This window comes from Emys orbicularis, chromosome 12 (assembly GCF_028017835.1).
Source record: "Emys orbicularis isolate rEmyOrb1 chromosome 12, rEmyOrb1.hap1, whole genome shotgun sequence".
Taxonomy (NCBI): Eukaryota; Metazoa; Chordata; order Testudines; family Emydidae; genus Emys; species Emys orbicularis.
Window position 1 is genome coordinate 33,819,748 of NC_088694.1, and position 24,336 is coordinate 33,844,083.

Consider the following 24,336-nt stretch of genomic DNA (forward strand, 5'->3'; position numbering starts at 1 on the left):
TTTGTCCCAAATGCACCGGACACACATGGAACGTGAGGAGAGGTGGCGGCAGGAAGACCAGCAGGCGACTCAAACGCTGCTTGGACTTCTGAGGGAGCAAACGGACACGCTCCGGCGCCTTGTTGATGTTCTGCAGGAACGGAGGCAGGAGGACAGAGCCCCGCTGCAGTCTATCAGTAACCGCACTCCCCCGCCACCAAGTCCCATACCCCCCTCGCCCAAAGTCCAAAGAAGGAGGGGCGGAAGAGTCCGTGAAAACTCTCACTCCACCCCTGCAGACTGCTCAAGCACCAGAAGGCTGTCATTCCCCAAAATTTGAAAAGTCCTTTCCTGGCAGCCTCACCCAAGCCCCCGTCCAAGTTTCACCCCCCCAGTTTCATGTGTGGTTGTTAATAAAAAATACGTTTCTGTTCATTACTGTTTCAGTCATGCTGTTTTGAGGGAGAGTCTGTCTGAAGGGGGGGAAGGGGCTTGGTAATTGGACAGGACAGTCACCTTTAGCAGGCTACAGAGGCGGGGACAGGTCCAGCAGCAGGGCACATACACAGTGCAGTGATTAGTTACCCTGGTCAGTCTGGGAGGTGGTTTTCATGTTCTGTGGGGGGCGGGGGGGGGGGCGGGTTAGTTGCTCTGTGACTTTGTGGCGGGGGAGGGCAGTTACAGATCGTATGCAGCGGTCCTTGTCCTGGATCACAGAGCCACGCAGCAGGGGATCTGTAACCCTCCTCCCCCTGCCATAAAGTCACATAGCCCCCACATACACGCAGTCCCACTCAGGAGGGCTGGCAGGCTCCGTTGAAACAACCAGTCCGCTACTGTGAATCCTGTCATTCCTGGAGTTTAGAAGGATCATTTGCATCAGTACACTACACCCGCTCCTCACCACAGTCTGCGTCCCCGGTTTCAAAGATTCCCGCGAAAACAGTACTAAAGACAACGGTGTTCAATAACAAAAGTAAAAATGATTTTATTTTTTTGGAAGGGGGTGGAGGGGGTCTGTAACTGGAGAGGATAGTCATCCTTAACTGGGTAAAGAAACGGGGGCAGGTTCAGCTTCTCTGTACAGAAACTTAAAAGTCACTGGTTACCCTGCTCACTGTGGAACCTGGCTTTCAAAGCCTCCCGGATGCACAGGGCGTCCCGCTGGGCTCTTCTAATCGCCCGGCTGTCTGGCTGGGCGTAATCAGATGCCAGGCTATTTGCCTCAACCTCCCACCCCGCCATAAAGATCTCCCCCTTGCTCTCACACAGATTGTGGAGCACACAGCAAGCAGCTATAACAATGGGGATATTGGTTTCGCTGAGATCACAGCGAGTGAGTAAGCTTCTCCATCTCCCCTTGAGACGTTCAAAAGCACACTCCACCACCATTCTGCACTTGCTCAGCTGGTAGTTGAAGAGTTCTTTTTCAGAGTCCAGGGCGCCAGTGTAGGGCTTCATGAGCCAGGGCATTAGCGGGTAGGCTGGGTCCCCAAGGATCACTGTAGGCATCTCCACATCCCCAAGAGTTATTTTGTGGTCCGGGAAGTAAATACCTTCCTGCAGCCGTCTAAACAGACCAGAGTTCCTGAAGACGCGAGCGTCATGAACCTTGCCCGGCCATCCAACGTTGATGTTGGTAAAACGTCCCCTGTGGTCCACCAGTGCTTGCAGCACCATTGAAAAGTAGCCCTTTCGGTTGATGTACTGGCTGGCCTGGTGGTCCGGTCCCAGGATAGGGATGTGAGTTCCATCTATAGCCCCACCGCAGTTTGGGAATCCCATCGCGGCGAAGCCATCTATGATGACCTCCACGTTTCCCAGGGTCACTACCTTTGAGAGCAGTACCTTGACGATTGCGTTGGCTACTTGCATCATAACAACCCCCACGGTAGATTTGCCCACGCCAAACTGGTTCGCGACAGACCGGTAGCTGTCCGGCGTTGCAAGCTTCCAGAGGGCTATGGCCACTCGCTTCTGGACAGTCAGGGCTGCTCGCATCCGGGTGTCATTGCGCTTCAGGGCAGGGGACAGCAACTCACAAAGTTCAAGGAAAGTCCCCTTCCGCATGCGAAAGTTTCGCAGCCACTGGGATTCGTCCCAGACCTGCAGCACTATGCGGTCCCACCAGTCAGTGCTTGTTTCCCGTGCCCAGAATCGCCGTTCCACAACATCCAGATGACCCATTGTCACCGTGATGTCCTCGGAGCTGGGTCCCGTGCTTTGTGAGAGGTCTGTGCCCCTCTCAGAGTTCAGGCCCTCACCGCGGTGCCGTAGCCTCCTCGCCTGGTTCATCTGCATCTGCCTCTGGGAAAGGTGGATGATAACCTGCGAGGCATTGACAAGTGCCACAACTGCAGCGATGGTCGCAGCGGGATCCATGCTCGCAGTGCTGTGGCGTCCGCGCTGTCACTGACCCGAAAAGTGCGCGAAATGATTTCCCGCCGGCGCTTTCAGGGAGGGAGGGAGGGCGGTAGTGACAGACGGATGACGACAATTACCCAAAAGCACCCTCAACCCTTTTTTTTTTTTACCCAGAAGGCATTGGCGGCTCGACCCAGAATTCCAATGGGCAGCGGGGACTGCGGGAACTGTGGGATAGCTGCCCACAGTGCACCGCTTCCAATGTCGACGCTTTCCCCGTTAGTGTGGACTCACAAAGTCGAATTACTGTCCTTAGTGTGGACACACAAGTTCGACTTTGCAATATCGATTCCACATATTCGATTTAAGTGAAATCGAAATACCCTCGTAGTGTAGACATACCCTCAGTCTCACTGATGCCGTGTCACCTCCTGTGACGCTATTGCCATAATCTGTAACTGTATAGATCACCGTTGCGACCACTGTTATATATTTGCAGCCAATATTGTATAAAGGTTGTCGTGGAAGGGGTCTATGGAGAGGTTCTGATTGGCTGATTATAATTATGCTATCTGTATATGTGTATCAGTTTTGTAGTTGACGTTATGAATATTGGCTCTATACTGTCTGTATTTCAAACTTGTGCTATGCTTCCGGGGAACACCCCAGACAAGTTGGTGTTAGTTCTGCCTAGCCTGCTTGATGGCCCACTAAGGACCATGAGCTATACAATTGACCCATTGAGAGAAGGTAGATGCTCTAATAAATTTGTTAGTCTCTAAGGTGCCACAAGTACTCCTGTTCTTTTTGTAGATACACCTTGTGACTCAGCAAGGCATGCAGGGACCTGCCTATGGACAGAACTCTAAGGTTTTTCTATGCCACATGCTGGATAGAGTGTCCTTGGGACAAAGAAAGCAAAGACCACACGGCAAGAGACTATAAAAGGCTGATGCCTTGTCTCCATCTTGTCTTCAATCCTGCTTCATACCTCTGGAGGGACTTTGCTAAAAAAGGAAGCTCTATACAAAGGACTGAATGACCCATCCCAGCTGTGGATGTACACCAAAGACTTGATTTGAACCTGCAGTTTATTCTATCACTGCCACAAGCCTGGACCGAGAACTTTGCCATTACTGGCTGCTCCCTGTCCCACCCGGCCAGCACGCGCCGCTCTCCCCCTGCCCTGGGGATGGGGGCACTGGGGTTGCCCTGGGGGGCAGGGAGGGGGCAGCACAGCCCCACAGGAGCTGGGGCAGGGAGAAGAGCAAAGGGACGTTAGCCCATAACCATGATGCCCCCCCTCCAATGCTTCTGGATCCCTCCTCTCACACTGGGATCCCTGTGTTCTGGGATCCTTCCCATAATTCCCTCCCCCTTCCCTTGCCCCAGTGCCAGGTTCCCCCCACAGTGCCAGGTTGGTTCCCCCTCCCACCTGAGCCTCCCCCTCGGATGCTGATCCCCCCCCCCCCAGTGCCGGGATCACCGACCCCTCCAGGGTTACCTATCAGCGGGATGTCCCGTCTCACCAGCGGCCGCTGCACCGGCTGCCCCCGCTCCGTGTCCACCCCCACGTAGGCCGTGAGGGAGCAGACGACCCCCGAGCTCAGGCTGGTCTCCAGCGCCCGGCGCCGGTCCCCCTCTGACCCGGTGTTCACGGCCCCCTCCAGCTCCAGCAGCAGTGACTTGGCTGCCAGCCGGTGAACGGGCAGCCTGCGCAGGGGACAGAGAGTCACAGGGTGAGCCCCGGACGCCTGGGTTCCTGCCACCATGGGGAGGGGAGTAGGGGCTAGTGGGATAGTGTATTGGGTGGGGGGGTGGGAGCCAGGACTCCTGGGTTCTATCTCTGGCTATAGGAGGAGAATGGGGTCTAGTGGTCACAGCAGGGACGCTGGGAGCCAGGACTCCTGCTTCCTTCTGTGACTTGGGGCAGGTCCCCTCCCATCTCTATTCTGTTTGGGGGTGGGGATGTGGGGGGCAGGACCCAGCGGCCTGGGGAGGATGGGGACCAGGGGAGCGTTGCTATCACCTGTCTCCATCCTGTGGCTGCAGGGGGAACTGCAGCTTCTCCTTGTAGGTCTGGTCCTGGATGCGGTAGTGCAGGGTGACGCCCCCCATGGCAGTGTCTGGGGGCTGCGGGCAGAGAAAGGGGGTCAGAGGTGGAGTGCGAGGGGGGAGGAGATGCCCAGGGACCCCCCCAGACCCAGGTTACAGAACAAAGGGGGTAAATACGCCCAATTCACAGCAGTTGGGGGTTGCCTAGTCAGCCCAACGGCCATCAGTAGGGTCAGGAAATAACAACCCCCTTTGAGATCAATGGGGCTGGGGTAGCACAGAGACCTCCAGCCCAGTGGTCACTGGTAGGGGACAGAGTTACTGATCCCCACGGAGGTCTCGTCTACACTACATGCTGCAGTATAACTACGTCGCTCAGAGGTATGAAAAATCCACACCCCTGAGCTCCAGCTCCCTAGCGACGTAGTTACACTGACCTTAGCCCTCCTGTGTAGACAGTGCCGTGTCGGCGGGAGAGCTTCTCTCGTTGGCTTAGAGCGTCTTCACCAGACGTGCTACAGTGGCGCAGTTGCGCTGAAGTAAATTTGTAGCGTAGACCTGCCCTGAGATCAATGCAGCCAGGCTAGTGCAGAGACCCCACCCCCAGCTCAACTGCCATCATTAGGGGTCAGAGTTAACATTCCTCACTGAAATCAATGGGGCTGGGGTGGCACAGAGACCCCCAGCCCAATGGCCATCATTAAGAACATGAGGGGCCATACGGGGTCAGACCAAATGTCCACCTAGATCAGTATCCTTCCTTCCAACGGTTTAAACCCGCTGCCTATTAATTTCATTTGGTGACCCCTAGTTCGAGTGTTATGAGAAGGAGTAAATAACACTTCCTTTACTTTCTCCACACCTAGCATGATTTTATAGACCTCAATCATATCCCCCCTTCGTCATCTCTTTTCCAAGCTGAAAAGTCCCAGTCTCATTAATCTCTCCCCATATGGCAGCCGTTCCACACCCCTCATCATTTTTGTTGCCCTTTTCTGAAACTTTTCCAATTCCAATATAAGTTTTTTGAGTTCGGGCGACTAGCTCTGAACACCGTATTCAAGATGTGGGCGTACCATGGATTTATATAGAGGCAACATGATATTGTCTGTCTTATTATCTATCCCTTTCCTAACGATTCCCAACATTCTGTTTGCTTTTTTGACTGCTGCTGCACACTGAGTGGATGTTTTCAGAGAACTATCCACAATGACTCCAAGATCTCTTTCTTGAGTGGTTAAAGCTAATTTAGACCCATCATTTTGTATGTAGAGTTGGGATTATGTTTGCCAACGTGCATTACTTTGCATTTATCAACACTGAATTTCATCTTCATTTTTTGCCCAGTCACCCAGGTTTGTATAATTTTTGGTGGTGCCCAGAACGGGTCCAAGCAGAGCCGTCCAGTCCATAGGACTGACCAGGGCAACTGCCCCGGGCCCCGCGCTTCAGGGGGATGTGGGGTCCAGGGCGGCCTGGGGGATTAGCAGGGGGCCTGGTGCCGGCAGCAGCAAGTGACCCGGCCCCAGCCCGCCCCGCTGTGCTCTGCCCTCCCGGCGTCGCTCGGGGGAGGGGGAGGAAGCCGGAAAGAGGCAGGGTGGGGGCGGGGACTTGGGGAAAGAGGTGGAGTGGGGGTGGGCAGAGCAGGGCAGGCTGGGGCTGGGTCACTTGCTGCTGCCGCTGCCTGGCCCCTGCTACCCGCCCAGGCTGCCCTGGACCCCGCGTCCCCCTGAAGTGGTTGCCCCGGTCCGTCCTATGGATGGGACGGTTCTGATTAAATATAAGCCCAAACATTGGTGGAGCCGGGCCCACGTTCCTGAATATTGGTGGAGCACGGGCACCACAGGCCCATATAACTCCCCGCCTATGCTGTGAGATCCTTTCAAAGCTCTTCACAGTCTGCCTGGGACTTAACTATCTTGAGTCGTTTTGTATCTGCAAATTTTGCCACCTCACTGTTTATCCCGTTTTCCAGATCATTTATTAATATGTTGAACAGCCCTGGTCCCAGTACAGACCCCTGGGGGGACACCACTATTTACCTCTCTCCATTCTGAAAACTGACGATTTATTCCTACCCTTTGTTTCCTAACTTTCAACCAGTTACTGATCCATGAGAGAACCTTCCCTCTTATCCCGTGACAGCTTACCTTGCTTAAGAGCCTTTGGTGAGGGACCTTGTCAAAGGTTTTCTGAAAGTCCAAGTACACTATATCCACTGGATCCCCCTTGTCCGCATGCTTTTTGACCCCCTCAAAGAATTCTAGTAGATTGGTGAGGCATGATTTCCCTTTACAAAAACCATGTTGACTCTTCCCCAGCAAATTCTGTTCATCTATGCGCCTGACAATTTTGTTCTTTACTATAATTTCAACCAGTTTGCCCAGTACTGAAGTCAGGCTTATTGGCCTGTAACTGCCGGGATCACCTCTGGAGCCATTTTTAAAAACTGGTGTCACATTAGCTATTCTCCAGTCATGTTTAGTTTATCAATTTGTTCCAAAGCCTCCTCTAATGACACCTCAATCTGGGACAGTTCCTCAGATTTGTCATCTAAAAAGAATGGCTCAGGTTTGGGAATCTCCCTCACATCCTCAGCTGTGAAGACCGATGCAGAGAATTCATTTAGTTTCTGCGCAATGGCCTTATCGTCCTTGAGTGCTCCTTTAGCATCTCGATTGTCCCACTGGTTGTTTAACAGGCTTCCTGCTTCTGATGTTCTTAAAATTTTTTGCTGTTATTTTTTGAGTCTTTGGCTAGCTGCTCTTCACATTCTTTTCTGACCTTCCTAATTATATTTTTACATTTAACTGGCCAGAGTTTATGCTTCTTTCTATTTTCCTCACTAGGATTTAACTTCCACTTTTTAAAGGATGCCTTTTTACCTCTCACTGCTTCTTTCAGAGTTATCGCCCAGGAGGGGGTGGGAGGTTCCTGGCTCAGTCACTGACCCCAAGCCTTGGGGGCGTCCCGAGGGGAGGGCGGGGTTTGCTCTCTCACCTGGGGCTGCCCACGGAGCTGGGCGTAGATGAGGCACCGCTGCCCAGGGAAGATCACCTCAGGGCCCCGGCCCAGTAGCGCCGCCTCCATCCCAGGGGGCAGATCCCAGGTCAGCGAGATCCCGGTCACGGCCGGCTGCAGAGCCCGCATCAGAGACTGCAGCGCCTGGGGGAGAGACCGGCACACCCAGGATGGGGCCAGGACACCAGGGTCCTATCCCCGGCCTGGGGGCGCATAGGGAATGGTGGGTTAGAGAAGCGGGGGCTGGGAGCCAGGACTCCCTGGGTTCTCTCCCAGCTCTGGGAGGGGAATGGGATCTGGTGGGTTAGAGCTGGGGAGCCCGGACTCCTGGGTTCTCACCTTGGGCTGCATGCGGTCCTGGCCTGTGTTGAACTCGGTGCTGCCCCCTGCTGCCCGGGAGATGCCTTTGACCAGAGCCGTGGAGGCCCCTTCCCCAATGCCGAAGGAGAAGCACCTGCAGGGGGGAAGAGTCCGGGGAGGGGGTCAGAGACAGGAGTGGGAGGGGCAGAGTTGGGGAGTCAATTCAGTGATGGGGGGCAGTTGGAGAGGGGCCAGTAGGGCTGGGGGACAGGGTGAGGTGAAGGGATGGGCAGATGCTGGGATTGGGGTCTCTCTGTTGGCAGGGCTGGGGGGAGATGATAGGGGCAGAGGTTCTCCATGCCAGCAGGGCTGGAGGGAGAGAGTTTGAGGTTGCTGGGGGGTCTCTAGGTTGTGAGGGCAGGGGACAGCTTTGGGGAGATAATGGGAGGCAGGGTTGGTGGGTGCTGGGGGTCCCCAGGCTGGGGGGAGAGAGTTTGGCGTTGCTGAGGGTGCCCATGCCAGTAGGGCAGGGGGGACAGTGTTTGGGGTTACTGGGGGGGGGGTCTCCAGGCAGGCAGGGCTAGGGGGACAGAATCTGGGGTTGCTGGGGGTCTCCAGGCCAGCAAGGCTGGGTGCAGGGTTGAGGGGTGCTGTGGGGCAGACAGTCCTCAGGCCGGCAGGGCTGGGGGCAGGGTTGAGGGGTGCTGTGGGGCAGACAGTCCCCAGGCCGGCAGGGCTGGGGGCAGGGTGGAAGGGTGCTGTGGGGCAGACAGTCCCCAGGCCGGCGGGGCTGGGGGTAGGGTTGAAGGGTGCTGTGGGGCAGAGGGTCTCCAGGCCGGCAGGGCTGGGGGCAGGGTTGAGGGGTGCTGTGGGGCAGAGGGTCCCCAGGCTGGCAGGGCTGGGGGGCAGGCATGACGCCATGTGACAGGTTACGATTGATTAGCGCAGTGGGGCAATTCGCCGGTGTACATATCACAGACCCACAGCAGGGCCGCCGCGCGCTCAGGCCGAACACCGGGTGGAGCAGAGCAAAGCGGGCGTCAGCGCGTCGCACGTGCCCGGCATGTGCCCCGGGAACTACAGCTGCTCTGAATTCGTGAGAGCCAGAGACACATCGGCGGCGTCGGCGTCACCTCTCCGTAACCCTGCTGATCACGAGCTCACCCCGCCCTGTAGTTCCTTGTGCTTGTGCCCCTGGAGCAATCCCGGGTGCGGCTGTTTCGGGGTGTGAGGATGGATGGTCTCTGGCCATCGCACCATGTCCCCCCCATTGGCACCTGCCCCGTGTAAATGCAGAACTGCGTTCACTCTGAAGCACGGCTCCCGACCAGGCCAATGGACGCGCCACGAACTGTCTGCGTGCAGGCCATACAGCGAGACCCGGGCGGTGCCGGAAACTCGCCGGATGGTTTTCAGCGAGGAAAAGGGACCCTGGGAGGGATCGTGCGTCTCTTAGCTCTTCTGGACACCAGCCCGAGGTCCCCAAAGCCATTCTGGGGCACCCCGAGAATGCAGATCCCACGTCTCTGCCATCCTCTGAACCCACAAACGGACTCACCTGCTCCGTGGTTCACTGCGCTAACCTCTCGCTAGCTGTTCCCTTCTCCGAGCTCACACACCCGCGGTTAGTTTACAGGCGAGATCTGGAGTGTCCCGACCGCGGGCTCAGCGTCTGGAGAACCGGGTGACTTTGGGTTTATGTGCCCAATCTCGTTCCATCCAGTCTGTCCGGGTGGTCAGTTTGGCTGGAGCGCCCACGGGGACCGTCCGTGGTGAGACTGGCCCAGTGATCCGGGCGCGCACGCCTGGTCCTGGCTGGGGAAACCGAATTCTAGGGAACACCCCCAGGTTGGTGGTTGGGGCGTCTGCCCTGACTTCCGACAGTCTGAGCTGAAGTTGGCACTCTCAGCTGAGAGCCACTCCGCACACCGTGACAGCAGGGTTGGGAGGGTGGTAGGGGGCAAGGTGGGGAGTCGCTGGGGGGCAGGGCTGGGGGACAGAGTGGGAGGGATGCTGGGGGGGCAGGTGCCCCCGTTACCTGTGGGCCCCCCGGTGATGCTGCACCTCAGCGATGACGTCCTTGGTGTTCCCCACCTCCCCGTCCGTGAACACAAACAGCTGGCGCGGGAGAGACGCTGTCAGAGTTGGGGACCCCAAATCCCCCCACAGACACCTCCTCCCCCTGGGAATGGGGGTATCACCCAGAGAGCCTGCTCCACTGACCCCCCCACCCCAGAGACCCCCCCGGCACTCCTCCCTCCCTCCCAGCACTGCCACCCAGCTCTATATAGAGGTACCACCCCGCCTCAGCTCCTGCTCACCATGGCCTGCTACCACCCCCAGGAGCACTGGCCCCCCGTTGGTCCCAGTCCCACTCTGAGCCCCCCCCAGCAAAGCCTCTGTCAGCTACCTCCCAGCCCCTCTCCAAGCACCCCCCCCCCCCATCAGCTCCCACAGCCCCTCTCCAAGCCCCTGGGATGCCCTGCGGCTGCCCCTGGTACCTGGTGTGGGTGCCCATCCTGACAGGGGCTGCGGTAAATGGCTCGTAGCAGTGCCAAGATCTCGGTGCCCCCCAGGTCAGCCTGGAGCTGCTGGACACGCTGCAGGGACTCGGCCATGGTCTGTTGGGTGTATCCCACGCTCTGCCTGCGGGGGGCGCTGAGGGGTCAGGGGCCGGGACAGCTGGAGCCAGGGACATCCCAACCCCAGCCAGCCCTGCCCCCAACCCACAGACATCCTGACCCCAATCCAGGGCCACGCCGACCCTAGCCTGCCCTGCTGCCAACCCCCCAGCCCTGGACTCACGGGTAGAAGGACTTGAACCGAGACCCAAAGCCGTAGATGTTGAAATAACAGCCCAGGGGCAAACTCTTCAACAGCAGGACCAGGGTCTCCTGGGGACGGACAGACAGATGGAGTCACCCCCACGGGCCCAACCAGCCTGGGCTGCTCCCCCACCCGGCTCTGCCCCCCCTAGGCCCAACCAGCCTGAGCTGCTCCCCTCCACAGGCCCATCTAGTGTGGCCTCCCGCCTGTGTGGAACTGATAAATTAAATTGTTTTTAATTGTTCACTTTTTTAATGTAACTTCAGAAGTAAAGTTTTATGAATGAAACAACATTCATTCATAAAGCCGGTTACCCCAATAACTGGCTAATTGACAATTACAATGCTTGTTAAGAGCCATAGCTGTTCAGCCAGTTGCTCTTGTAAGTTTCACTGTCAATCCAATTCCTGCTTAAATCACTGAGGCTACGGCTACGTCTTCACTACCCGCCTGAATCGGCGGGTAGAAATCGATCTCTCAGGGATCGAATTATCGCGTCTCGTCGGGACGCAACAATCGATCCCCGAATCGACGCTTGTACTCCACCAGCGCAGGTAAGAGTAAGCGCCGTCGACGGGGAAGCCGCGGCGGTCGATTTGCCGCCGTCCTCACAGTGGGGTAAGTCGGCTCGGATACGTCGAATTCAGCTACGCTATTCGCGTAGCTGAATTTGCGTATCTTAAATCAATCCCCCCCCCAGTGAAGACGTAGCCTGAGACTTGCACTGTTTCAGTATTGTAACTTCTGTTCACCATTCATTACACTTGCCTACATTGTAACTTCTGTTCACAGTTTGCTATCCACTACGCGCCCCCCCGAGCGCAGCAAGTACAGCGCTGTAAAGTGCCAGTGTAATCAGAGCCTGCAGCGCTGCACGCTCGCGCGCAGCGCTGCAAGCTATTCTCCTCGGAGAGGTGGAGTACATACAACGCTGCGAGAGAGCTCTCGCAGCGCTGGTGGCGCGACTACACTCGCGCTTCACAGCGCTGCCATGGCAGCGCTGGGAAGTCCGAAGTGTAGCCAAGGCCTTGTCTATATTGTAACTTCTGTTCACTGTTTGCCATATTGTAATTCAAACCCCATTTTAAAACGCTTACTCCATTTTGTAAAAGCTGGCTCCAACCTTCATTTTTGCAAACCCTGCTGTAATCTTATTAGTTTAGGTTAGATGTGTGAATGAGGTATGTATGGATGATGGAATCAACCTCCAGCCCCAGCCTGTCCTGATGAAATAGAGTTCAAACACCAATGACTGAAGATGCAGACAAGAGCCCTAACAAAGTAAGAAAAGTCCACCCCAAAAAGAAAAGAACAAAGGTACAACAGAAGAAAGATCAAAGCCAGATCCGAGGCTGAAAGTCATGTCTGCAATTGACGGGTGATCAATCACCAAACCCAGAGGCAGCGGGACACAGCAAGACCTATAGACTCTGGATTCAAACTAAAGCCTACAAAAAGGATGGGTGAGATGGAAGACTCTGGAGGGTAACATTCTGCTGCCAACATGGAAGGGCATCGGTGCATGCCCAACAGAGACCCAGCCCTTCCTTGTGCCCGGCTTTCCTGGCCAGTTAGCCGCCACGAGCTACGAACCCAAGCTGCAAACTCAAGCCACAGACTCAAGCTATGTTCAGGACTGGTAACTATGCAGCAGCTGCAGAACATCTAATGGATGTGTGTGGATCTGTGTGTGTGTATAGGTATTAGGTATTAATTATTGGTCATAAATCAAATTGTGTTATCATAATAAATGTGGCATCTTTGTCTTGCCCCCTGAAACAATCCTGTGTAGTTTTATCTACATAGCACCTGGCCGTACCTTGGCGCTGTCGATGCGCTGGCGGGAGCAGTCTCGGCCGTCCATGGGGCACCTCATGCTGCCGGAGCGGTCCAGCAGGAAGATGAACTCCCCGGCCGAGCTCTGGCCTGGCACCGCCTCAGGCAGGCTGGGCAGCAGGGTCACCATCACGGCCGGGTCGCCCATCAGGGAGCCTGTGGGGAGATGGGGCCAGCCCCAAATGGGGCCAGCATGGGGTCGAGCCCTGTGAGTCTGCGAGAGTCCCCAGGCCCCCCTGACTGCCTCAGAGCCCGACCCATGTCCCTTCCCATAGATCCCCCACCGTCCTCAGTGCCCGACTGCCCCAAAGCCTGACCCCTCTGTCCCTCCCCCATATCACCCTCTCCCTAGATCCCCCACCATCCCCCGACTGCCCCAGAGCCCCACCCCTCTGTCCCTCCCCTCACACCTCTTTCCCCTAGATCCCACACTGCTCCCAATTACCAGCCCGTCAGCGCCTGCCCTTCCATCCCCTGTTCTGTCCCGTATCCCCAAACCTGAAATGCACCCGAGTGTCTACCTGCTCCCAGGCACCCCACCCTCCCACTCCTTGCTCCGCCGAGCCCCCCCCCCTCTGGTTCCCAGGTTCTTCTGGTCCCGCCCGCCCCAGCTCCACACACACCTCATCCCCAGCTCCTTCAACACCCGCCCATAATCATAAAAACAGCTAGACTGGGTCAAACCAAAGGTCCATCTAGCCCAGTATCCTGTCTGCCAACAGTGGCCAATGCCGGGTGTTTCAGAGGGAATGAACAGAACAGGTAATTATCAAGTGATCCATCCCATTGCCCATTCCCAGCTTCTGGCAAACAGAGCAAACACTTCTGGCAAACACCATCCCTGCCCATCCTGGCTAATACCTGTTGATGGACCTATCATCCATGAACTTATCTAGCTCTTTTTTGAACCCTGTTACAGTCTTGGCCTTCTCAACATCCTCTGGCAAGAAGTTCCACAGTTTGACTGTGCATTGTGTGAAGAAATACTTCCTTTTGCTTTTTTTAAATCTGCTGCCTATGAGTTTCATTTGGTGACCTCTGGTTCTTGTGTTATGAGGAGTAAATAACACTTCCTTATTTACTTTCTCCACACCAGTCATGATTTTATAGACCTCAATCATATCCCCCCTTAGTTGTGTGAAGAAATACTTTGTTTTGTTTGTTTTCAATCCGTTGCCTATGAAGGCGTACCATGGATTCATCTAGAGCAGCGTTTCTCAAATTGGAGTCCGCAGACCCCTGGGGGTCTGCGAGGGATCTCCATGGTGTCTGCGGGTCCCACTGACCAACTCTTCCCCCTCCCTCAACTCCTCCGCCTGGAAGCAGCTGCCAGCTCGCTGTGGCCCCTAGGCGCCTGGGTGGCCAGTGAGGTTCCACTCACTGCCCCCGCCTGAGTGCTGGCTCCGCAGCTCCCATTGGCCAGGAAGGGGCAGGGCAGGGGCGGGTCCCTGAAAATTTTAAAATCAAAATGGGGGTCCTCAGGTTGCTAAAGTTTGAGAACTGCTGATCTAGAGATGATACAATATTTCCTGTCTTATTATCTATCCCTTTCCTAATGATTCCTAATATTTGGTTTGCTTTTTGGATTGCCGCTGCACATTGAGTGGATGTTTTACTCCTGGGGGAATTCGGCACCACTGCGCATGCGCAGAATTTATGTCCAGTGCCGATTTCTTTGCTTCCCTGCAAAAGAATGACTTTCTGATGGGGAAGCAAAGGGAAGCCACAAGAGCGGCCATGTGACCCTCCCCAGCCGTATGTTTCAGGTGCCCAGGGCAGCCGGCAGAGAGGTATATCACTGTGGGGCAGGGGGCGGGACTGGGAAAGACCCAGCTAGTGGCTCCTACCCTGTGCTGGGCTCAGTTGCTAGTCCCAGCTGGGCTGGGGAGGACGGGACTTCCTCTTCCCTGGCATGGCAATTGGGGCCGGGTCAGACCCATCTCCAGATTTCTCCCCCAGCTGCAGGAAGCTCTGCAAACTCCCCCCACCCACTTCCTGCACCCATCGCTCCTCAGCTGAAGGGGGAGGGATCCCTGTACGGGAGCTGCTCCCCCATCCGTCCAACCCACGTGCATCCAGACACCCTCATACTCAGACCCTCCCACAGAGCCTCACCCCCCCGCACTCAGAACCTACCCTGATGAGCCCCACTCCCGCTGCACCTGGACCATCCCAATGAGCCACCTGCATTCGGATCCCCACCCCACTGAGCCCCAACCAACTGCACATGGATCCCCACCCCACTGAGTCCCCCACACCCAGAGCCCACCCTGCTGAGCCCCAACCACCTTCACCCTAACCCCCTGCATTGTCCCATTACCTTTGCACCCAGAACCTCCCAACATGCTCCTGTGCATCCAGACCCCCCACTGCCTGTAGATCCCCCACTGAGCCGCCTGCACCCAGACTGCCCCACACAGAACCCTCTCAACCCACACCTGCATCCCCCCACACTAAGCCCCTCCACACTTGGATCCTGCCTTCCTGAGCCTGCCCGCCCCACCCCTGGTGCACCTGGCAAGGAGGGGCAGGGCCCTGGGATGTTTCTGGGGCAGGCCCAGTCCTTGCGCTGTGTCAGGGTTGGGTGCAGCCTCACCGCTGAGTCTGTGTCCTGGGGGGAGGTGCACAGTGATCTCCCACCTCTGTGCAGCCAGTGGCCTGCGCTCCCCAATGCCATGCTGGAGCCGCCACATTGATCTGACAAATAACATTTGCAGAAATTTAAAACACTGTGCGTGGAATTTGTAATATTTTGGTGCAGAATTTGTAATGTTTTGGTGCAGAATGCTGCAGGAGTCATGTTTTCAGAGAACTATCCACAATGACTCCAAGATCTCTTTCTTGAGTGGTAACAGCTAATTTAGACCTCGTCATTTTATACGTATAGTTGGGATTACGTTTACCAGCGTGCATCACTATGCACTTATCAACACTGAATTTCATCTGCCACTTTGTTGCCCAGTCACTCAGTTTTGTGAGGTCCCTTTGTAGCTCTTCACAGTCTGCTTTGGGCTTAGCTATCTTGAGTAGTTTTGTATTTTCTGCAAATTTTGCCACCTCACTGTTTACCCCTTTTTCCAGATCATTTATGAATATGTTGAACAGCCCTGGTCCCGGTACAGACCCCTGGGGGACACCACTATTTACCCCTCTCCATTCTGAAAACTGACCATTTATTCCTACCCTTTATTTCCTATCTTTTAACCAGTTACCAATCCTTGAGAGGACCTTCCCTCTTATACCATGACAACTTACCTTGCTTAAGAGCCTTTGGTGAGGGGTCTTGTCAAAGGCTTTCTGAAAATCTTAATACACTATATCAGGGGTGGGCAAACTTTTTGGGCCGAGGGCCACATCTGGGTGGGGAAATTGTATGCAGGGCCGGAGTAGGGGGTTGGGGTGCATGAGGGGGTGCGGTGTACAGTAAGGGGCTCAAGGCAAGGGATTGGGGCAGAGGAGGGGTGCGGGGTGTATGAGGGGGCTCAGGGAAGGGGGTTGGGGTGCAGGAGGGGTGCAGGGTGCAGGCAGGGGACTTAGGGCAGGGAGTTGGGGTGCGCAGAGGGCTCAGGGCAGGGGGTTGGGGTGCAGCAGGGGTGCGGGATGTACAAGGGGGTTCAGAGAAGGGGTTTGGGGTGCAGGAGGGGTGCAGGGTGCAGGCAGGGGGCTTAGAGCAGGGAGTTGGGGTGCACAGAGGGCTCAGGGCAGGGGTTGGGGTGCAGGAGGGGTTCAGGGTGTGGCAGGGGGCTCAGGGCAGGGGGTTGGGGTGCGTGATGCAGGCAGGGAGTTTAGGGCAGGGAGTTGGGGGGCAGGGTGTATGAGGGGGCTCAGGGCAGGGAGTTGGGGTGCAGGAGGGGTGCGCGGTCCAGGCAGGGGGCTTAAGGCAGGGAGTTGGGGGGTGAGGGGCAGGAGGGGTTCGGGCTCCGGGGTGGCAGTGGCATGCACCGGGGCCAGGGTAGGCTCCCTGCATGCCTGTCCTGTCCCCGGCCCTGCGCCGCTCCAGGAAGTGCTGAGGCCGCTGGGGGAGGTGGGGCAGAGGTCTCCGCGTGCGCTGCCTTTGCCACGCCTCCAGGTACCTCCCCCGAAGCTCCCATTGGCCGCGGTTCCCCATTCCCGGCCAATGGGAGCTGCGGGGGGCGGTGCCTGGAGGCAACGCTGGAGTCCTGTGACCCCCCACCCGGGGACCACAGGGACGTGGTGCCGGTGGCGCCGTGGGCCGTAGCCAAAGCCCTGAGGGGCCGGATCCGGCCCGCGGGCCACAGTTTGCCCACCCCTGCACTATATCCCCCCATTCCCCTACCATCCCCCTCATTGCCCTGGGCCCCCCCGAACCCAAGTCACCGCCCAGAACACCCCTCCCCCACATCCCCAGCCCACGGACCCCCCAGCCAGGGGCAGCAGGGTGCAGGACCCCCCCCGACCTGGTTCTGCTCCGGGCAACCCAACCTCCAGCACCGCGCTGGGTTTGTGCGGCTCCGTGTAATACACCAGCAGCTCCACGTCTCGGTCCCACGGGGGGGCCTCAGCCAGAAACACCTGGTGGGGCGACAGACACAGTCACTTCCCCATGGCTCCTGGGGGGCAGGGTCCCGCTGGCTCTCGCGCCAGGCTCAGTGCCCATCATGCAGCCGGGGGAGGAAGCAACTCCGGGTTAGGAGGGAGGGAGAGAGGGAAAAACACCCCAAAGGCAACACGGGGACTTGGCTCTTCTTGCAGAAAACAGTGGGAAAATTCTGACTTTGTTTGGCTAAATCTTTCCAATTTGGGTGTGATATTTTCCTGGCCCCCCCATTTTCTTCCATTCAAAATCAAGGAGATGGAAACTGCCAGAAAGCAAAGGGAACCAGGACCCCTCGAATGTCCAGGATTTCACCCCCACGGGCTGGTCTCAGCCCCTTGAGACTTTCCCCAGAGAACACGGGCAATTCCCTGAATCTGTTGGTGTTGCTCAACCCTCTTCCCTGCCACCAGCCCCACGCCGGAGCTCCCACCCCTGTATATGCCCACCCAGGACCCACGCCCAGTCCCCTGGCACCCAACCCTCAGCCCAGAGCCCCCATCACACCCCTGCTCAGAGCTGCCCCCCCCATACTGGCCCTGCCAGTGGGGATAGCCGAGACCCAGGTGTCTGGGTGAGCCCTTACCTGGGTGGTGGTCTGGTTCCCAGCCATGTAGCTCAGGGGGGTGAGGGAGCAGTTGGAGAGCACGCGGTCGATGCTGTGGGGCGACTGCAGCGTGACGCTCAGGCTCAGGGTGTAGGGCAGCTCCCCCTGGGGGACTCGCGGGACCCCCTGGGTGATGTCCTCCCCATCCCACCCTGCAGAGAGAGAGACGGAGTGAGCATGGGGCCCAGGCAGAGACAGATGCATCCTGGAGGCTAATGCCTGGCTGTGAAGATGGTGTCGCCAGGAGGGCTTTAGCTTCCTTGACCACGAGATGCTGTTCCAGGAAGAAGGACTGCTAAGCAGAGATGGGGCCCACCTAGCGAGGAAGGGGAAGAGCATATTTGGCTACAGACTGGCTAACCTAGTGAGGAGGGCTTTAAACTAGGTTTGAAGGGGGCAGGTGACCAAAGCCCACAGGTAAGTCAACAACATGGAGACCTGGGAGAAGGTTTGGAATTTGCAGGGAGCATGGGCTGTTATAGGAGGGATAAAGGAGAGACAAGACAGAACTGGGGGGGGGGGGGGGGAGAATCAAATCAGTATCTTAGATGTCTGTATACTAAGGCGAGAAGTATGGGGAATGTGGAGGAAAAACGGTTTGAGGCCTAAACGTTGGTTAAGCAAACTGTATGTATGGCCTGAAGGTAGAAAAAGGGGGGGAAGGTAGAAAAAAAGAAGGGTAGAAAGAAGTTATAAAAGCAGAACTAACTGTAGAAACTATAGAAGCAAAACTAACCATTTGTAACAGCTTGTGATTAATAGCTGCCAGGTGACAGAGCAAGAAACCGCAAAGGGCAAAACTAAGGAAAACAGGAAAAGCTTGCTTTGCTTTATTCCTTATATGGATGTAAAATTTTAAGGAAGTATATGTAATTTTTGTGGTTTTATCCTATATAAGCTCTCGTATTTTATCTATCGGGGGGGGGGGGGGGGAAGGGGCGGTTCAGCTGCCTTGGCTGACTCCCCCATTCACGCATGTTTGATTGATCAATAAAGGAGCCTCAGGCTAATCTGATCCAAAAATCAATCATGTGGTCGATTTTTCCACAACAGGAATAAGCAGGAAGAACTCGTAATGCTAGTAAATAAACACAACTATGACATAGTTGGCATCACAGAGACTTGGTGGGATAATAGGCATGACTGGAATATTGGTCTAGGAGGGTACAGCTTGCTCAGGAAGGACAGGCAGAGAAAAAAGGGAGGAGGTGTTGCCTTATATATTAAAAATGTGTATGCTTGGACTGAGATTTAGATGGAAATAGGAGACAGACTTGTTGAAAGTCTCTGGGTAAGGATAAAAGGGGTAAAAAACAAGGGTGATGTCAGGGTAGGGGTCTACTACAGACCATCTAACCAGGAAGAAGTGGTGGATGAGGCTTTTTTTAAACAGCTAACAAAATCAACCAAAGCACAGGACTGGGTGGTGATGGGGGACTTCAACTACGCAGACATCTGTGAGAAAATAACACAGCAGGGCACAGATTATCCAACAAGTTCTTGGAATGTATTGGAGACAATTTTTTATTTCAGAAGGTGGAGAAAGCTACCAGCGGGGAGAGGCTCTTCTAGATTTGATTTTGACAAAGAGGGAGGAACTGGTTGAGAATCTGAAAGTGGAAGGCAGCTTGGGTGAAAGTGATCATGAAATGGTAGAGTTCATGATTCTAAGGCATGGTAGGAGGGAGAACAGCAAAATAAAGATAATGGATTTCAAGAAGGCAGACGTTAGCAAACTCAGGGAGTTGGCAGGTGTAAGGTCCCATGGGAAGTGAGTCTAAAGGGAAAAACAATTGGAGACCGTTGGCAGTTTTTCAAGGAGACAATATTAAGGGCACAAGAGGAAACTATCCCACTGTGTAGGAAAGATGGGAAGTATGGCAAGAGCCCACCCTGGCGTAACCAGGAGATTTTCAGTGATCTAAAAATCAAAAGAGTCCTACAAAAAGTGGAAACTCGGTATAATTACAAAGGATGAATATAAACAAATAACAGAAGACTGTAGGGACAAAATTAGAAAGGCCAAGGCACAAAATGAGATCAAACCAGCCAGAGACATAAAGGGTAACAAGAAAACATTCTACAAATACATTAGAAACAAGAGGAAGATGAAGGACAAGGTAGGCCCATTACTCAGTGAGGGGGGCAAAAGAATAACAGAAAATGTGGCAATGGCAGAGGTTCTTAATGACTTATTTGTTTCGGTTTTCACCAAGAAGGTTGGTGCTGATTGGACGTCTAACGTAGTGAATACCAGGGAAAATGAGGTAGGATCAGAAGAGGCTAAAATAGGGAAAGAACAAGTTAAAAATTACTTAGACAAATTAGATGTCTTCAAGTCACCAGGGCCTGATGAAATGCATCCTAGAATACTCCAGGAGCTGACTGAGGAGATACCTGAGCCATTAGCAATTATCTTTGCAAAGTCATGGAAGATGGGAGAGATGAAAAGGGCAAATCTAGTGCCTATCTATAAAAAGGGAAACAAAAACAACCCAGGAAATTACAGACCAGTCAGTTTAACTTCTGTTATCTGGAAAGATAATGGAGTAAATAATTAAGCAATCAATTTACAAACACCTAGAAGATAATAAGGTGATAAGTAACAGTCACCATGGATTTGTCAAAAACCAATCGTGTCAAACCAACCTGATAGCTTTCCTTGACTGGGTAACAAGCCTTGTGGATGGGGGGAAGCAATAGACGTGGTATGTCTTGACTTTAGTAAAGCTTTTGATACTGTCTCCCATGACCTTCTCTTAAAGAAACTAGGGACACGCAATCTAGATGGAGCTACTATAAGGTGAGTGCAAAACTGGTTAGAAAACCGTTCCCAGAGAGTAGTTATCAGTGGTTCACAGTCATGCTGGAAGGGCATAACGAGTGGGGTCCTGCAGGGATCAGTTCTGGGTCCGGTTCTGTTCAATATCTTCATTAATGATTTAGATAATGGCATATAAAGTTTGTGGAAGACACCAAGCCGGGAGGGGTTGCAAGTGCTTTGGAGGATAGGATTAAAATTCAAAATGATCTGGACAAACTGGAGAAATGGTCTGAAGGACAAATGCAAAGTACTCCACTTAGGAAGGAACAATCAGTTGCACACATACGAAATGGCAAATGACTGCCTAGGAAGAAGTACTGTGGAAAGGGATCTGGGAGTCATAGTGGATCACAAGGTAAATATGAGTCAACAATGTAACACTGTTGCAAAAAAAAGTGAACATCATTCTGGGCTATATTAGCAGGAGTGTTGTAAGCAAGACAGGAGAAGTAATTCTTCCTCTCTACTCTGCTCTGATTAAGCCTCAACTGAAGTACTGTGTCCAGTTCCGGGTGCCACATTTCAGGAAGGATGTGGACAAATTGGAGAGAGTCCTGAGAAGAGCAACAAAAATGATTAAAGTTCTAGAACACATGACCCATGAGGGAAGATTGAAAACATTGGGTTTGTTTAGTCTGGAGAAGAGAAGACTGAAAGGGGACATGATAACAGTTTTCAAGTATGGAAAAGGTTGTTACAAGGAGGAGGAAGAAAAATTGTTTTTCTTAACCTCTGAGGATAGGACAAGAAGCAATGGGCTTAAATTGCAGCAAGGGCGATTTAGGTTGAACATTAGGAAAAACTTCCTATCTGGGTCGTTAAGCACTGGAATAAATTGCCTGGGGAGCTTGTGGAATCTCCATCATTGGCTATTTCTAAGAGCAGGTTGGACAAACACCTGTCAGGAATGGTCTAGATAATTAATCCTGCCACGAGTGCAGGGGACTGGACTAGATGACCTCTCGAGGTCCCTTGCAGTCCTATGATTCTATGGGGGGAATGGGCTATTGAGGGGCATGGGGGGATGCTGGGATATCAGGAGAGGGCCGGGGGGGGGGGGGGCTGGGGAGGTGCTTACCATGGGGCACATAGTAGTGGCCTATGACTCTATGAGGGTCCATGTGGGTCTTTCCCTGTGGGGTACGTAGCAGGGGCTAGGGCACTTCGGAGGGTTACAGGCTGTGGGTCACTCACTGTAGGGTGCGCAGTGGGGGTTTGGGGGACGACCAGGCAGGCTAAAGTGGCAGGGGGATCTGTGGGTCTCACCATGCGGCACGTGGGCGGGAGCAGGGGGATCTGTGGGGCTCACCATGGGGCGTGTAGCGGGGACGCAGCACGGCTGGCAGCATGTAGCGGGCGGCTCCATCGGGCTCCAGCGGCAGTTTGCAGACATAGCGCAGGGTCAGCGCCGCCTCCTCCCCAGGGGGCAGGTTACCCAGGGAGCAGCTGAAAACGTCGCCTCCAGTCCCCTCCTGCTGCAGCAAGAACAAGCTCTGCCCCCCGGCCAGCGCATCCCCGTACAGCTCTTGTGCCTGCCGGAGAGACAAGGTCATCCCGAGATCCCCCTGGCCCGAGATCCCACTGCCCTGCCCCCCGGCCAGCACATCCCCATACAGGTTACTTCTGGGGGAATTCTGCACTACTGCATATGCACAGAATTCACGTCTGGTGCAGAATCCGCCCCCCCCCCCGCCCCGCCCCACAAAAAATACATTCTGCCCAAGAAGTGCTGCAGTTCCACCTTTCACCCTCCAGAGGCCAGGAGTTCTTCACAGCATCCTGCCCGCAGAGCCAGGTTAGGACTTAGTGGGGCACATGGGGCTGCGGGGGGGGGGGGTGTCACAGAGTGGGGTTCAGAAGGGCTTGTGGGGGGGAGAGACTGGCTGTGGGCTCAGGAGCTAGTGGGGTGACATCATTGAGCCAAGACTGAATGGGAGGGGGGCTGCAGGGCCACACGGGAGCAGGGGAAGGGGGATGCAGGGACACACAGGGATTGGGGAGGAGGCTGCAGAGACCGATGGGGTGTGTGGAGACAGGGGCAGATGTGCCTGACTGAATGGGAGAGGCTTGGGGTGAGCCAGGGTCTGCATGGGGGAGGCTCCCCAACTCCCTAACAATCCCTCCCCCACAAAAAACCTGTTCCATACTTCTCCCACCCACACACAACAATCCTCGAGGTTCACTCCAGACTCCTTCCCTTTCCCTCAGCTCCTCCATTACCCCTGACTCCCCCCCTAAGTCTTTGTGCTGCTTCTGAGGGGGGCAGGAAATCCAGTTCTATATTGTAGTTTAAATGAATTCTTACACAAAGTTCTGTATGAATAGGCCTAGAAAGGAATCTATTCGTGGAAAAAAATTACCAGAATCTTTTTTTTGGTCTGTGTTGTTACAGACATACTTGCTGACATTATTTTGAAATAAATTACCAAAATAATGGAAACTGGCATGATTACACTGTTATTTTGACCAAAAAAACACAGACTTTTAATTTTGTTGGTGCCTAATTCCCCCAGGAGTAACAGCTCCTGCACCCTATGGAGAGACAGGGTCAGCCCGAGATCTCCTTATCCCACAAGATCACCCTGCCAGCGTGTTCCCATACAGCTCCTGTGTGTGCCGGGAGAGACCAGGTCACCCCGAGATTCCCCATTCCCCCAACATCCCCCTGCCCTGCCCCCCGGCTAGTGTGTCCCTGTACAGCTCTTGCACCTGCCGGGAGAGATGGGGTCACCCCAAGATCCCCCTGCCCTGCTCCCAAGCCAGCGTGTACCCATACCCTGCCCCCCTGGTACTGTCTCTCCCCCCTGGTACCTGTTTCTTCTCACGGAGCTGGGCCTGGATGCAGGCACCCCCCAGGCGGGCCTGGAAGGCGTAGACGGCCACCTCGGCGTCCACGGGGAACACGAACACGGCCTCCACTGGCCCCGGCTCCTCGTTCCTGTAGAGCAGCTCACAGCCCACGTCCGCCACGAAGCCTCGGATCAGCACCGTCACCGAGCCGCTGCGCAGGGGTACTGGGGGGAGAGGGAGATCAGCCACGGGCCCCTCTGACCCCCACGGGCGCCGGGGGAGTGGGACATCAGCCACGGGCCCCTCTGACCCCCACGGGCGCCGGGGGAGTGGGACGTCAGCCACGGGCCCCTCTGACCTCCATGGGTGCCAGGAAAGGGGGATGTCAGCCATAGGCCCCCCACAACACCCCCCCATGGGCTCCGGGGGAGGGGGGCATCAGTCATGGGACCCCCCCTGCCCTGACTCACCCGGCTTGTTGGAACTGTTCAGGAGGCCGCAGCTCGTCATCTTGGTCCGGGGTCGGAGATCTGTGCGGGGCAAGGGTGTGCGGTGAGATACAGGGTTCCCATGGAAACTGATGGGCACAGGGTGTGTCCCCCAGCCACGGCTCTGAGACCCCAGTCCCACCCCCCTGCTCAGCCAAGTCCTGTGGCAGGGAGTCCCGCAGGCTCACGGGCCTAGCTCAGAGATCAGAGTGACGGCTCCTCTCGGCCCCCCCGGCCTCCCCCTCCCTGCACACGGGGCCAGCCCCCAGCAAGTAGGGGCAGGCAGGGACCGGGGCACAGCTGGGAGCTGGATGGAGAAATGTGTGAGTGTGGGGGTAATGGGGATGGATGGACAGACGGACGGGAGAGGGGTGGGGATGGACGTTTGGATGGAGGGAATGGCTGGGGGAGGGGTGGAGAAATGTAGGGGAGCATCACGGGTCCCTGGGCGTCTGCTGGGGGGGGGGAACGCCCCCGCTTGCCCAAAGTGGGATGGATACACCCCGTCATCAGGGCTCTCAGCCAGGCCAGACAAACACAATCAGGGACTACCGACCCCCCCACATGGCCCCAGCCCCCAGCAGGGACTGGGGTACGACTGAGAGACGGAAATGTAGGGGGGATGGATGGACAGACGGAAGGAGGGGAGACGTGTGGGTGGGGACGCACAGACAGAAGAGGGAGCTGGACA

At 55.4% G+C, this 24,336-nt stretch overlaps 1 protein-coding gene across 1 annotated transcript in view; it reads right to left on the reverse strand.

Annotated features, from left to right (window-relative positions):
• LOC135886654 (von Willebrand factor A domain-containing protein 5A-like) overlaps positions 1-23,683 on the reverse strand; it is a 64,092-nt gene extending 40,409 nt beyond the window's left edge. The window contains exons 1-13 of the mRNA XM_065414434.1: positions 23,628-23,683; positions 23,179-23,381; positions 21,677-21,899; positions 17,523-17,695; positions 16,800-16,914; positions 12,365-12,537; positions 10,525-10,613; positions 10,221-10,365; positions 9,758-9,837; positions 7,759-7,873; positions 7,399-7,563; positions 4,373-4,476; positions 3,848-4,056 (exon numbers count right to left, since the gene is read on the reverse strand). Coding sequence (XP_065270506.1) covers positions 3,848-4,056; positions 4,373-4,476; positions 7,399-7,563; positions 7,759-7,873; positions 9,758-9,837; positions 10,221-10,365; positions 10,525-10,613; positions 12,365-12,537; positions 16,800-16,914; positions 17,523-17,695; positions 21,677-21,899; positions 23,179-23,381; positions 23,628-23,667 — 1,834 coding nt within the window. The 5' untranslated portion in view covers positions 23,668-23,683. The remainder of the gene's footprint in view (positions 1-3,847; positions 4,057-4,372; positions 4,477-7,398; positions 7,564-7,758; positions 7,874-9,757; positions 9,838-10,220; positions 10,366-10,524; positions 10,614-12,364; positions 12,538-16,799; positions 16,915-17,522; positions 17,696-21,676; positions 21,900-23,178; positions 23,382-23,627) is intronic.
• Between the last annotated feature and the right edge of the window lie 653 nt (positions 23,684-24,336).